This window comes from Grammomys surdaster, unplaced genomic scaffold (genome assembly GCF_004785775.1).
Source record: "Grammomys surdaster isolate TR1022 unplaced genomic scaffold, NIH_TR_1.0 126076, whole genome shotgun sequence".
NCBI classification, from domain to species: domain Eukaryota; kingdom Metazoa; phylum Chordata; class Mammalia; order Rodentia; family Muridae; genus Grammomys; species Grammomys surdaster.
This window is the reverse complement of record NW_021620885.1, coordinates 1,673,926-1,690,014: the sequence shown is the minus strand read 5'-3', so window position 1 is coordinate 1,690,014 and position 16,089 is coordinate 1,673,926. Positions and strand designations below refer to the sequence as shown.

At 39.3% G+C, this 16,089-nt stretch overlaps 1 protein-coding gene across 1 annotated transcript in view; it reads right to left on the bottom strand.

The window, feature by feature from the left end:
• Positions 1-4,642: 4,642 nt before the first annotated feature.
• The window catches only part of Pja2 (praja ring finger ubiquitin ligase 2), a 51,703-nt gene continuing 40,256 nt past the window's right edge, over positions 4,643-16,089 (bottom strand). The window contains exons 6-10 of the mRNA XM_028755692.1: positions 15,179-15,364; positions 12,763-12,874; positions 10,415-10,529; positions 9,947-10,068; positions 4,643-7,220 (exon numbers count right to left, since the gene is read on the bottom strand). Coding sequence (XP_028611525.1) covers positions 7,095-7,220; positions 9,947-10,068; positions 10,415-10,529; positions 12,763-12,874; positions 15,179-15,364 — 661 coding nt within the window. The 3' untranslated portion in view covers positions 4,643-7,094. The remainder of the gene's footprint in view (positions 7,221-9,946; positions 10,069-10,414; positions 10,530-12,762; positions 12,875-15,178; positions 15,365-16,089) is intronic.

The window sequence follows — 16,089 nt, the reverse complement described above, 5'->3', positions numbered from 1 at the left end:
AAGAATTTAAGCTCAGCAAGTCTGGCTAGTGAAGGGCAGGAAGAAAGAACAAAGAAAACAATAGCTAGTGTCTGCTGTCTCTTGACTGGCAGCATCCTTTAACCCTTCCTTGTCACCAGGAGTGTGTAAATGTTGCTTCCCAAACCTGCCGAACTTTTTCTTTTCTACTTGAAAAAAAAAAATTCTCCTTAGTCTCAGAACAGGTTGTAGGTAAGAGCATACTGGGACTCAGAGGTCTTCTTTTATGATCTAATCGTTGCCACTTGACTGTCAGAGGATGGCAGTGGGCAGAGTGGACTTCTGACATAGTGTCTGCAGTCAGTGGCAGCAGATGAAGTCCTAGCTCCAGCATTTTCTACAGCTGTGATCTGAGGCAAGCCACCATCTCCTCCATAAAGTGAGCTAATAAAGCAGGACTTTGTGTCTTTGTTGTTGTTTTGTTTTAACTAGTTCTAAGTACAAGCAGTCCAGGAATAGACAAATACCTTTAGCCAAGTTGCGTTGGCACAATGCTCACAGCCTCCCATGGTATCTGCTACTGGATATGAGCAGGCTCTGGGTATCCAATAGCCAAGGAATGAGGTGTCTGGGACAAAGACCAACTAGGGCAGGGCAAGAATGGATTTCCTAGGCAGGAAGCAAATACAAGTAAAGTTGCAAGTCCTAGACAGACTCCTTCCTTTAGGGATACATGACTGGTGGTGACTATTTAATCTGTCGGTTATTTTGGAGATCATCAGATGGCCTACTTCTTAAACATTCTGTGAGGATTAACTAAGATGATACATGTAAAGATGACTCCAAAATATTCTAATATAGACCCAGTGTCAACTATTTTTTTCCAACTTTTCTGATCTTTATAATCAAATAGCTAAGTAAAGAGAGGCTCAGCCATCCTTTCCAGCAATGGCTTGTACATGTGTGTCATAATAAGGACATCCATTTTTGGCTGGCGATTCCTGCAGTGACAAAGCTTCCTTGTCTCACCACTGCTGGCCTTTACAAGCACCCTTACATAGTGGCTTTCTGAGACCTATGCGGCATGCGTTAGCAGAATCGGGTACTGTGGAATAACTTGTCAGGGATTTGTTTCTGAATGTCTTCTGAGCTGCAAGCATGGGTAGCCGTGCTCTGTACTTTCTTTCCAAAGACAGCTGTTTTAGAAGTAGTCTTAAAACATACTTTGTTCCCCTCAGGTCAGTAGATAGATCTGTTTCCTGCCCTAGATAAGGAAGGTAACGCCATGCTCTAAGGCAGGTTTGCCAGTAGCCATCACAGAAGAACAGGGTTTCCTAAGATGGTTTCCTTGGTTGTGACACAAACTACTGACTGTACAGTACTTACTGTCTACACACTTTGCATCTTCCCTGTTCAGATAGGTAAAAGTAACTGAAGCAGTTAGATTACTTAGGCTGGGGAAGTGAGTCAGTCAATGCTGCAGATGTCTCCCACAGTCTGCTGGACTCTAGGACCCTTCGTAGCTCTGACAGGGTGGAAGGGAGACTTTGCTGAAGTAGAAGGGTTGTGGCTGTCTGTGTGAACCAATCTTTCAGCTTTGTGGTGGGCTGCCAACACGACCAGATTGGACAGTTTTGTGTGATGCATAACTATGTATCTATACAGCATTTAGCTCCTCTGGGGCTCAGTGTGTGTTCATGTAACTTCTTCAGAGGCTGTGAGAGCCGCAGTGAAGGGCGTCTAGTAGTGTCTGGTGTTTCCTCCTTGTGAAGCCTTTAAGTAAGGCAGTCTGCAGTGAACTGCTGTGCTTGAGGTCACCAACACGTACACTCCACTTCCCACCAGAGTATTCTGCCAGCCATGCTTCAGAACCGTCTGGCTTATGTTCCATTTGGGGGTGAGACCTTAGTAGAAGCTTATGTGAGAATGTCTTAGAGCAAAGGGAGTGGGAAAGGTAAAAAGTAATGCACAACAGATAAATGAAACCGTGGCTTTCTTACCATTACATCCAGTTCCATTGCTACAAAAGAAATGTTTTGAAACTGTTGTGGCTAGGGGACACCATGGCTAACAGAGGGTCTAGGGAGGTTCCTAGAGACTCCCAGCCCAGCAATGGGTCCTTTAGTTTCAGGTTCTCTCTGGTAGCCAACATACCCCAGTGGGAAACAGCACTCCAAACTTTCTCCTTCCTTTGGTTGTTTCTAGCCTCAGTAACCACACAGCATCCTCTAAGGCCCCGAGCATCAGGTACTAAGACAGAATTCTTAGAGATGAAATTTCACTCCACGGGGGCAACGGCTGGGGCTCCGTGCACTGTGCTCCCTGCACAGTAGATATTTAGTAAATGGCTCGGGTAAGGCTAGGTAAGAAGTTGTTGGCTTTGGTGACGTTTCTCGGCAATTCAGGTAAGATGACAGCTTGATGTGTTCTGTGCCCTATTGTCACACATTACTGGAACAGTCTAGACCCACTGTGGTTTTGGTGCTATTTATTCATTTAGAAGTGGGTTTCGACCAAGTCTCATTTTTGCTTTTTGTCAACATGATCGAAATTGAGACAAGAATTTGCTTTTCAGACAAAACTGACTTTGAAAGCTTTCCACTCCCAACTTTATCTGCTTTGAGTGTAAATTTAAACTAAATTAAGCCCATGATATTTAGGAAAAAACAAATCTAAACACTGAAATACCAGGTTTAGAGGTCCTGGGCCCAGCTGAAGAACAAAATTAAACATTGAGCAAGCTCTGGGTTTGCCTGTGAGGTCCTGCCTCAGTGATTATGATGGAGGGGACATGTACATGTCCAGCTACACACACAAGCCACACACATACAGAAATAGCGGAAAGTTTTTACAAAAATCCTGAGTCATCCAGACAGTTCAATATACTGTAGTGGATACTCCCATACTCCATAGTCAAATCATCTCTCTGGGCCCAAATTTTGACTTAATGTAGTTTTCCTGTCAAAATTTATCAACTCCTGGGGTGGTTATAGCACATTTATGATTTTATATGTACTATGTTTGTCAAACTCCAAAGACAGTCCTAAAAGCAATGACGGAAACAAAGTACTTAATATTCCCCTTAGGACAGTACACAACAAAGAATATTTCACACTTACTCATGGGCCTGCTTAGATTCATCACTCTGCAACAAAAGTAGAAGCAGAATAATTACATGATTTGTCAATGTCGTATCATTTCAGACAAAATTTGAACAGGGAAAAGGTACATTCCAGAAATTAAGATGAACTTGACACTGAAGAGTTATCAAACCTAGAACAGACCAGATGGCAGATGAGCAACAGGAAGCAGAGCTTACACAGCTTTGTTAGGAAGGAAGTGTCTCCAGCTGACTTCCTTTCCTTTCTTAATTTAGTACACTAGCAGATTTAACTATTTTCAAAAACATCATGGCAAAAATTTTATCATGTCTTTTCAGGGAAAAGATGAAACAGGGCCCCACCGGGTGGCTGACAGTTACATGAACTGGAAGTACTAATACATCAACCTAGAGAGCTGTCTACAGTGCTACCCTAGGGCTTTCAGTCTATCCTTAACACTTATCAGTAACTTCAAAAACAAACAAATCCCCCCCACCAAACATGGAAAGTATGTTTCATCAACACTAGAGCTAACAGCGTCTGGGGGGTGTTTACATGTTAAAATTAGTGTGGATGGGTGTTGCTCTTCAGTTAGGTTATAGAAAAAGAAACCCTGTAAGTAAAAGTTCATATGGGCTTAAGGGCAATGCCCAAGTTCTTCAGCCATGCCATAGGCTTGCCTAAGAGTGATGACAAAACTAACTGCACCTACCCTTCAGAATGATTTTAAAGTTGGCAAAAATGCCTCTAAACCGTCTATTTTAGTTAAATCACAGAAGGACTGTTTACCTTATGAGGCAAACACTGTGAGAGAATGACTGGTCTGGATCAGATATACTGAAACTCAAAAAGATACGGTGTCTGAGGGAGACTGTGAAGAGGTGGGCACAACAGACAGAATTTCTGATTCTAGTCTCGTACGCCTCCTGTCTATAGAGAGTCTGAATGACACTGGTTTTATAATGAACGTCTGCCTTTGCAGGGGACAAGGTGGCTGCAGCATCAATGGCTGGACAAGGAAGATGCTACTTCAGAAGAAGTTTAGCGCTGCTATGGAGACACAGGAACACCACTGCTATTCTTAACCCTAAGAGGATTTTTCTAGCATGTTTTATTAGAAAAATTTGAATTCTAACCCTTCTAATCAAAATTAGCTTTTGTTTAATTTAATAATGTGGATATAACCTATTATGCAATTGACTAAGAAATCCACCTTTGAGTCCTTTTGTGAACACAAAAGACCCTTCTTGATAAGCATATGTGACATCAGTCCCACGTTTGGTTTGGAGACAGCCAACTCAAGTGAGGCACCACAGAACTTCCGGAGTTTCCACAATCTGAGTCAGCAAGGCTCTGCAGTGGACTGTGGGACTGCTGACAATGTCAGCAGAGAAGGCAACAGCTCTTACGTCAGAGCCTCTGCAACAGCACAAGCTTGCTAGCTGTAAGTGGTCCCTAGATTTCTCAGGAAAAAAAAAAATCTGTCAGCTCAATCTAGAGTTCTTTAAGAGTTGGGTTCTTTGTTACTGACTCTAAATCCTTCAAGGATTATGTTATAAAAGTGATAGGATCACACAATTAAATATTAGAAATGAACACCGAGTATATCCTGTTTATTGTTTATGATTTACACGGAAAATGCCACGCGGGCTGGGGTTGTAGAACAATAAACCAATCATTACAGTTAGACCTGGACTTTTGAAAACCTTGCATTCCATTGTAACAGCTCATATATATTTAACACCTTATATATAAATCCATATCACAAATAATCTTCAAAGTTAGTTAGCTTAGAGATAACAACTAAGAAACACAAAAGAAATCAACACGAGTCAGACTTTAAACATCAGCATTCATATTACAAGAAATAAGAAAATGTCCAAAAAAATTAAGATTAATAGGCCAAGTAACAACATAAAATAGAGAAATAAGATAAATGACATTTTATCAATATTTTTACTATTTCTAATTTACCTTCATATATGCTTAAGTTTTCAAAAAGATCCAAGATAAGATCAAATAATATAGTGGGGTCTGAACTTGTCAGGTTTGTTACCATGAAAGTCATAAAACTTCATTTTCCTTTTTAAAAGCATTAAAACAAGTCTCATTCCGTGCTCTCCTTCACAGCAGCTGTGCATGTGGAGTGAGGAGCCAACAGTGAAGGACGGGAACAGACGGGAAGCAAAAAGTACAACAGCTTTCTTACCGTCAACTCTCTGGTTGAGTCTGGAACCAAACCCCTTAACAACTGGCAGATAATAGCTAAATCTTAATAGGGAAAGAAGAAATATTTTCTTTGGGACAGCTGCTATCTAGAAGAATAAAACCAAGGTCCCGTAATACTGACTAAACATAACACGTGGCTTGTTACACAGCAATCTGCAGCTATGTAAGTTTAATCAGTAAGTGCCATAACTAATCAACAGTACATAAAAATAAAACCAAGCAAATAAACCACACAATTCACAAATTTCCACAGTATACACATAGGAACTAAGGTTAATCTGGTATGACTTCTGACACTAACTGATCATCAATGAAATATGATATGGAAAGTTCACAGAGTAGAAAACAAGCAAAGATTAGTTTATACAACATTGACTATATACATCAGAAGGAAACATGCTAGCTAGAGCAACATTAAGGCCTGAATTTAAGCATTCAAAGTCACAGAAGCCCCAGAAAACCCCTAAATTACAAATTCACCACATTAGTTGCATGCAATGTTCACTTTTGTCTTACCCATAAAAGGATACACAGTATTTGCTGTAAATACCAGCCACATTTACAATATATGCAAAAATCAGAATGCAAGTGTTATGTTTCTTATATTTAAGCCTCAAATGTGCCAACAGTGAAATTTCATTTATTTTTAAGACTGGAAAAAAAAGAAAGAATATAAATACTCAGAGATATTACACAAATTAAATGAAACTGCATTTCGGAAGCTGTATAAATATTCCCGAAATGAGATGAGTGGAGGACCAGGGAGATGTGCACTTGCTGTGTGCTCTGTGAGCACTGTACCTTCTAAACCAGTGTTCCCTCGTGCTGCTATCCGATCAGGCCTCATCTGTAAGCTACCTACTACACCCATGTCTGTAGAGACCTGCCTGCTCATGTGATCACCTACAAGCTGAGCAGTTCTTATTTGGGATGATATAGTTATAAACATGACCATGTGCAAATCCTCAGACCTTCTAAAGTAGAACCCAAACTACCTTAAGCTAACTACATCCAACTTTTTAAACAAACATGCGAAAAGTGTTCTGGACCTTCCAGTATTTAACAAGTCGAAGCAGACTAGATAAGAGCTTATCTAGCAGACTAGATAGAGCTTAGATGGTGTTTCATAAGGCCAGACACATGAAACTGTGCCAAGCATGAAGCACGTCAGATTATCACATGCTTTACTAGCCTTTAAACACATCCAGTGTTCACTGAATAGTTTATTACATGACCATTTCAGGAGGTTTACATCTAAGACTTTTTTTTTTTTTTTTTGGTGTTCTGGTCAAAATTTTAGTCTTTGTTTGGCATTCTGAAAAGCCTTAATCTTAATCTTCTCAGTATTATTATAAACCAAGGTTTCGATTGTAGCAACAGCAAAGGGACCAGTGAAAAAGCATGCTTTAGAATTCAGTTTATTTTCAATGAAACCAAATTGTACTACTGTTGTGACCACAGTCTTCACATCTGATGTGGAAAGGAGAGCTTAACTATGATCTCTTAGTGGCAGCACTTTAGACAAAACAGAAACGTATGCCACAGAGATGACTACTGACGTTACAACGAACACCATGTTCAACTAAAGAAAATGGTTGCACTGTTTCAACATTCAGCTTGAAAATGTTTAGCATGTTCGGCAAATCTAAGTTCAGTTTAGAAAGGTTAATATTTTCTTTCTAAACTATGGCATATACTATATAAAGCATTTTAAATATATTTATATATAATTATTTGCACATCAGATTTAGAAGGAATTTGCAGATTTATTGTGATAGAATTTCCATCTCATTTCCATGCGACGGTTTACGGGGCTTCTTCAGCATTGTCATTTGCAGATGAGACATCAGGGTCAGGGTCAGAGGAAGCAGCGGCAGATGCATCAATAACTGCAGGTGGGAAGTGACGGCGGCACACAGGGCACGTTCCAGACTGGAGGGAGGAAAACAAACCAACCAACCAACCAGTCAGAAATCATACGATCATTATCCTACAAAAAGTATCTCTTAAGAAAAGATTTGTTGTTTTAAATTTTGTGTGTGCGCACATGGAGGTAGGAGCCACAAGTGTGTTAAGATTCCTCAGTCTGGAGCTGGAGATACAGCAACTGTAATTCACTTGACCTGGGTGTTATAAACCAAACTCAACTCCTCTGTAAGAGGCAAATGCACTTTTAACTGCAGTTATCTTCCCCCCCCAAATCAAGTATTTACAAACAACAACAAAAAAATGCACCTCAAATTTACATGATATAAGGACAAAATTTTAAAGCCTTTTGTTTAAGGCCATCTCAAAATTTAAATGCCAGACTCCTACTTCTTTTAAATGAAATAGTGTGTTATGATCATGTTCATACCTTGGATTCAACTTGCTTTTTGTTCACAGAATTTTTATTTAGAACTTCCATGCTTGGCATGGGTGCTATGGTCAAAGTGGAGCAAAGAATCAGTGCCATGTCCCTCATGGGGGTTGCAGTTTAACTTCCTAACAACCTAAATCAAATTGTTACGTTATCTGCTAGGCACATGTGAAAGATACCACACAACTGGCTCACCAAAGTATACTGCCACCAGTCCCTTCCTTGTTATATACGTGTAGTAACATGTAGTTACATACATGTTAGTATAGACAGGTGTGATAAAACACATGGACTTCAGACCTTACTTTGTTCATCAGGGAATTCATTTCTACAAAGAGACCAAGTTCTGTGCCATCTAAATAACAAAACAAACCAACCACAGACCTAGGAGAGAAGGTAAGGAAGGGAGTGGGTTTTAGGACCCATGGAAGACAACAGAGATCTATCATCTAACAGATGACAGATCATTTCCTTGCAAATCTGATCTTTGTCCCAATATAGCTCCCTGAGAGAAGGGTGGTGAAGCTATCACACTGTCAAAAGTGACAAAGAATTTTATCTTAGGAACCTTTTCTCCAGGGGTGGTTTCATGCTAAGTTTTTCCTCAGATGACAAAAACTAGATTGTTAGCCCACAGGTGGAGGGCTAGGTGGCTAGCTGGTGCGCAGGAGTGGACATGACTCACTGTGCAGATTTGTAGCCTGTATTTCTGCTTTCCTACTAATTTCAGAAATATCTTCTGACTAGCATCACCTCTGCTACCATAAACTAGAATTACAAGTTCTTTCCTAAATAATTCTGATCTTAACTTCTGCTAACTTACTGTCACTTTTCCACAACAGGTGTTTATACTATAATACAACATATAAATACGTTAAATATAATATGGACTATTTCAACTTGTGAGGTAGATAGATTTTATTGTTTGAAATAGCCATCTATGCTGTAATCATCATACCAGCAAGTAAGCAGGTTAAGAGAAGTCATCACCCACAATGCCGGGACTTGAAACACACATGATCTGCACTCATCCATTGGCAATGCTTGTGTTAACATGCAGTTCACCGAAGTCTCTGACAGGTCTTTGTAATTTGTACCATAAATTAAGGTATATTTGCCATATTGTTATTTCACAAGCCATCTCTAATTTTTACTAGTAGTGCTGATGTTACTTATGCTTTTAACATTTCCTAGGCACTGGCTGCCTCTTGGGTTATCGAACTGGCTCTCACTACATTGTGTGATATACATATCACCATAGGAACACACGCTTACCAAAAACACCTTAAAAGTAAAGAGAAAAAGCCAGCAGTAATCAGGTATAGAACATTCAACTTCAACTTAAAAGAACACTGCATTTCATGGACATTTTTGTGTTCCATTATCCAACGTTGAGCAAGTCTACAACAGAATGAAGAAATTCAGTTCTGTCACAATAACTAAATTCTAATGAAAGTGAGTTGGGGGGGGCAGAAGCATATAAATAAAAGATTTTAAAGTTTGAATAGAAAAAAAAGTACTTAGAAATATATTTTTAAAAATATATTAAGTATTAGAGAACCCTGTACAATTCCTTTGGAGAAAAAAAAAAATAAAGAAAACCAATCCCATAAATGTCAACAGCTGGGGACAGTGTGGACACACCCACTTGTAGGTGGGAATATGGGTACTGGAGGCAGGGCAAAGAAGCAGTTGAGGGAGACAGAGGAATAATAAAAAAGGTTTCAGCAAATTAGAAAGTTCAATGAGTATACAGGAGGCAGTGGCAACAGATGCTGTAAGGAACAGCGGCCGTCTCTACACTGGACTTCAGGGACTTGTACATAGTTTAAACAGGAAGTGACAGTACAGAGAAACAGCAGATAAGAAAGGAGCGAAGGAGCAGGGGGCTTCTACTAAGCTAGATGGTGAGCACCCTCATGTGACAAAAGAGACCACGGGATCTAAGTAAAAGTATTTCTTAAGTAACTTCAATACACTTAAATTATTGGTTAGTCTTTAAGGTGGGTCTATAAAACCTACACGAGGGGTCACTAGAATGATTATTGTATTTCTCTCCTACCTTTCCAGCAATACCTGTGCACACTTGCAAAATACTTTTTTCTTATTACAGTAACCTTTGAGTGGTATAAAAGTCTTCTGAGATACTTCTGAAAACAATTTCAGGGCTGAAAATGAAAATACAGTAGACAGCTGCTGCTGTCTAGATATGTGTCTAGATGAAGCAGGCTCATTACTCTTATGACTTGTATTAAATACTGTGAAACTAGTAAGGACTACGAAGTCCACCTAAACTCACCTTCTGTAGCCAAATGGAGACACAAGGCTTATGAAAGAAGTGATGGCAAGGCAGCTCTGTGGCGATGTCATCCTTGATGTACTCACTGCAGCAGATGGGGCAGCATTGCTCCTGACCAATGGCTGAGAACAAACAGTGCACATTCGTCAAGCATAAGTGTTCAACAGTAATAAAAATGATCACACATGACAGCCATGAAAGATGAAAGATGAAAGAGGCTGAGTTCTGCCAATTAACTGGCAAGCACGATTCAAGCAAAATAATTTGGAACTTCATAAGCACTCCTCTTTTAAAGACAGCTGGTAAACACTTGACCTTTGTAATTTTATTTCACATTTTCTACTAGGTGAAAGTTTGTCAGCTTCTGGCTTAAGATATATATTACGTAACTACTTCATCTCCTGAGTGCTCCAATAATCCACCAAGATACACGACATGCCATCTCCAACTTGACAGCTCTGACCTTACCCGTGTGATCTTCTAGAACAAGAGTCTCGGGAAGTCCGTCAATGCTCTCCTTACTGGCAGGTGGGTTAGCCACCTCAACATCTACTGCAAGAGACTCTAAATGGGCCAGCGCAGTCTGAAGAAGAAAAAGTACAGTTCTTTGTTAGAAGACACTTTAAAACAGTGACGGGAAACCATCTTTAAGATGTTTCATCAATTTATATTTAGCACATTCTCATAGTCTGTCAATCCTTTGCCCATTTAACTCCCTTCCAATGGGACTACTGCCAAGGTCATTAAGTCAAATACTTCAAATACATGCGCACGTGTGTGCGCGCGCAAACACACGTGCGCACACACACCCACACACACACACAGCTGTAGAAAGCCCAGCTTATTACAATCTTGATCTTGTTTTTAGTAATAAGCTCCTTGCTCATTATAACTGCATTTTTCAAATGAATGATCAGAGCTCTTATCTTCTCCCACAGAGTCAGCACATGCACTTTCTAGTCAACAAGTATTTCAAGGTTACCCAGCCAACTTTATTTATGGGCTAAGTCCCTGTAAATGACTATCCAATGAAGGCTGGAAAAAAAACAACTGGTCACATGACCATCTGTATGACTCATCCTCTCCCTTTTATCTGACAGGCAGGCCTTTCCCCTTCTGCTGCCGGTTTTTATTACATGTTTCTTTTGCCTGGCACTCTCTGTCCATGCAGAAAATCTACACCAAAAATCCCATGTCACAACAGAACCTTCTTTCTGAATGCTCTCAATCAAGATAGCCAATACTACACTATATGTTGTTATTACAGCATATCCTAATAACAACATCACAAGATCACAAAGCTGTAACATTCTATTCATCTAGCTTAATACTTTATTATTGAGATGGCTATCAAAACTGGGCCCCCTTCCTGGTATGAATGCAAAAAATGTTGTAGCCAATACAGAAAACAGTAAGGAAATTTCTTAAACATTTAAAAATAGAATTACTTAGCCAGGTGATGGTGGCACATTCCTTTAATACCAGCACTTGAATGGCAGAGGCAGGTGGATCTCTGTGAGTTCGATTCCAGCCTGGTCTACAGAGTGAGTTCCAGGACAGCCAATAATACACTTTAAAATATTCTATCTCAAAAAACCAAATAAATAACTAAATGAAAATAAATAAATAAAATAGTTACTATGCAATCCAGCAATTCTACTTCTCAAAACAGCTGAAAGCACAGACTAGTACAGATGTATCTTATCACAGCATGACTTGCAATGGCCATACAGTGGGAAAGTAGGAGCGAACCAAATGTGCACCGATAAAATACACACTCACATACACAAACTCACACACTCCACACACAAACATTCATAAAGATAAAAAAGTAACATTTTTGCTGAGTATGTTTTTCTTGGTATAAACTCAAAAAGTAATCAGACAGAAAAAAGGCTTCTCTCCATTTCATTAAGGAATGTCATTTCCAGTAAAATTTTGTATTTAAGTATTAGCTAAAATTTTAATTTATTTGTAACTGTAATTATAAATGAGAAAACTGTAACTCAGTTTAAACCAATTTTCTGCATTAATTTTTTATAATTACATTTTTATTATGTATCTATGTATGTATATGTGCAGGAGTATGGATATCAGAGTACAACTTCCTGAGTTGGTTCTCTCCTACAATGTGGTGGGTTCCCAGGGTTGAATTCTGCTTGCCAGACTTGGTAGAAGGCACCTTTTCCCATTGAGCTATCTTGTCAACCTTGAATTAAATTTTTAAAAAACATTTTCTTTGCAAAGATGCTCAAGTAATTATTACTTAAGACTATGTATAAAGTTTTAATATCAGTTATAAGAACTTAAAAGATGCTTGCTATTTTATTCTGTGCTCACTCAAACATGAGATGCTAATATGAGTCTAATACATATTGCAAAGATCTGCACCAAAAGCTACTATCTAAAGACAAAGATGGGCCCAGTACTGGAAGAGGAATAGAAACAAAAGCAACTATTGATGGAAGAGGTGTGCTGCTTAGTACACAAATAAATGAAAGCATGAAGGTTTTGTTTTTGTTTTGAAAAGAATTCCAGTGTCAAGGTTTAACAGCATAATGGGGTGACCTAAATGAAAATATCTGGGTTTTAAATTTTGGGCCAATACATTTCAAAATAAGCTTGTGTTTTTAAGAAAATAAAAAGAAGGCAAGGAGAGGTAACAAATGTGTCCCACAGCTGAAAAGTGTGTGCCCGTGTGTGAGAGGAAACAAATCTAACTGCAAGTCAGTGCTACCTAGACAACAGGGTCTCTCTGTGCTCAGGTGTATTCATGTGTAAGTAATCACAGTAGGAGTTATCAGTCTTAAAGATACCTCCATAGCCTGGGCTAAGCGTTCTTCTAGTGCCATGTATGTGAGGAACTGAGGATCCACGTAAGAAATAGCTTCAGCAACTCCAAGTCCATCTGCAAAACCATCAAATAGGCTGAAAAAAAAATAAGACCCATAATTATGATTTCAGAAATCGTACAGTGAGGATAATTTCATACTACCATATTGGTAGGCTGTACAAATTTTGTAAGCAGAAAACTCTTGAAATATTTTCATATGAATTGTATTGACTGAAGAACAGGAAAAGCAACAGAAAAGCTAAGTGTTAAATATAAAGAGTTAATATAGCCTGTTGGCTCACCAGTCTGTGATCTCACTGCACAAAGCTTGCAGGAAGTTCTCCCTGTGCTACTGACTCGGAAGCCTGCTTTACAGCAGTGTTTTTACTCATACAATCCCTTCCCTGTATTTTCCTCTCTGTTAATTTTAGTTCCAATCTGGGTAAAGGTGAAAATATGAGACAGAGAATAATTGTATTTGAATTCTATATCACTAAATAAGAGCCCTCCTCAAACCCCTGCCCACTCCGAACTGTTTAATTACTTTAGGTTTTATAAGATTTTATTTTCTTAAGGCTTCTCCAATCTCTCTTCCTCCCCGTGGCTAAGAATCAGAGCACCTTCATTTATTAATATCTAGAAAACTATTTGTCACCGAATTGTTCATTTTTATGACTTCTGGTGCTAACGGACTATAAGCTCTTCAAGAAAAACAGGTTTGAGTCTGGTGTAAAGCTATTTCCTTTATCCTTAAGTCAGATTCCAAATTTTCCCTGGCCCTAGAATTAAGTATTTCAAAATTAGGAAACCCAGGCATGGTAGTACATGCCTTTATCCTAGCATTGAGGAGACAGAGGCAGTGGATTCCAGTGGGTTCCTGGCTACCTAGAATTATATATTGATATTCTACCTTTAAAAACAGAACAGAGCAGAGAGCAGAGAGCAGAGAGCAGAGAGCAGAGAGCAGAGAGCAGAGAGCAGAGAGCGAGAGCAGAGAGTAGAGCAGAGCAGAGCAGAGCAGAGCAGAGCAGAGCAGAGCAGAGCAGAGCAGAGCAGAGCAGAGCAGAGCAGAGCAGAACAGAACAAAACAAAGCACCCAAGAATGCCATTGGCCATTTGCTTGCCAATCTTGCTGCCTTGGGAATGAATTCTATTTCATTTCTTCTGTAGTCAATTCCCACATTCTTACATAGTTCCGATCTCTGTACAGCTCCTGACCCACATTCCAGTTGCCTACAGGGTGCACTGTGTAGATGTACTCATATCACTGTATAAACCCAAGAGTCTAAAATGGTTTGTCAAAAGGCTAACTTCTGTTGACCTCCGTATCTTCTCAACATTTGAGTATCAGAGTCAGAAAAAGTCATACAAGTTACCTTAAAATAGTCAACCAGTTGGCTACCACTGAATTACAAATAAATTGCACAAAGAGATATATTAAGAAAACTTGGGAGTATTGGAAATCAACAAGCATCATATAGAACACAGGAACATTCCTTCCCACCCATACATTTTAGAATGAAAGAAATCACTAATCTACTGGCTAAAATGAGAAACGGTAATTGGAAAGTTCAAAGTTGTCTGCCACGTGTCTTCTGGCATGTACTTAGGACAAAATGTATCATTTTTTTTGTTGTTCCTGCTAAAAATCAGTAACTCTATGTATGATATTGGAATTACAATGAGAAGGATAGTACATAAAATAAATGGCCTAAACTTTTAAAATTTCTGTCAGAATTGAAATAAAAAGATTAAGGCCAGATTAAAGAAACATGTTAACTAAATGCAGTGATGGTGTTGGATTAGATCAGAGAAATATTTCCTATAAAGTCAGTCATGAGATAACTATGAACACTAGAGTAGGCCCTGGGGGTTAAATTATTAGTACTCTATCAATATTAATTTTATGATTTCAGCAATTATGTGTTATGTAAGAGAATGCTTGCATTTTTCAGAAATTCATTATAGAATTTTTATAGGTAAAAAATAATTTCTGTGGACTTATTTATAAAAAAGGGTCAGAAGAATTCATACCATAAGTACAGAGAGAAAAGGAAAGGGAGAATGGTGTAAACACTGTTTAAAAATGTTAACATTTAAGAGATCTTGGTGAAGTATACATGGGAATAGTCTGCATCCTTTTGCTGATGTCTCTGTAAGTCTGAAATTGTTTCAGGTACTGACATATTCAAAGCCAGAGCCTTACATGTTTTTCTCTTAAAACCAATGCTACAAAGATGTGAAAGCCAAAGAAGGGTGAGAAAAACAGTGAAATAGTTCATCCATGGGGACAGTGACATCTGCGGATGAGAGAGGAAGAAGCCTAACCTCACCTAGTACATGCAGTGCCTACACTGTCTCCTCAGTGGTAACTAAGCATGCAGCAGCAAGACACAAACCTCCAGTCCACATCCAGGTCTTCACTCACGCTCGAGTCGTCCTCAAGGTTGTTGTTCCCGTCCAACATGAAAGCTTCTGGCTGTGCAAACTCATTGGCAGGCTCATTCCCTTCATCACTGCTGCTCTCATTGACTTCATTGTACTGTAACCAGGTAATCTCTCCCTCTTCCAAGGATGTCTGTTCCCTGATAGAAAACATTAAAAAGGAAGTAACAAAACAATGTCGCTTTCAAACATCATACTGCATTTTATAGCCATTCTACTTAGTATGTGTAAGTGCACTCTTGTTGTTGTAAGTCCTTGGAACCTATGATTTTAAATGCCTGTTTTCCTTACCTGCATTTCAATCAAAAACAAATGGGCTGGTGAGAAAATACAGTGGGTCAAAGCTCCTGTCGCCAAGCCTAAGGACTTTGGGACCACATGGTAGAGACAACGAACTCTTACAAGTTGTCCTTTGTCTCTCTGTCCTCCCCCAACCCCCAACACATACACAGACAAGACCTTTTAAAAAAGATTTTTGTATGTGTGTGTGTGTCTGGGTATATGTGAGTACACAGATTGTACATGCCTGTACACATAACACAGAAACCAAAAGAATACATTAAGTATCCTCCTCTGTAAGGCTCCACTAATTCTTATGAGGCAGGGTCTCTCTGGGACTTGAACCTAGGACTTATATTTTCTCTGTAAGTCAGCAGCCCCAGCAGCCCCAGCAACCCCAGCAACCCGTCTACCTCTGTTTCCTTCACACCTCCTAACGGTGGCACTCCCTGGGCCAAGCACAGTCACCCACCACACCTGACTTGCTATCCTTGGTGCAGAGATCTCAACTCTGATCTTCGGATTGCTCAGCAAGTGATTACAACCACTGAGCCTGGTCTCCAGCTCTACTTATACTTTTTTATCA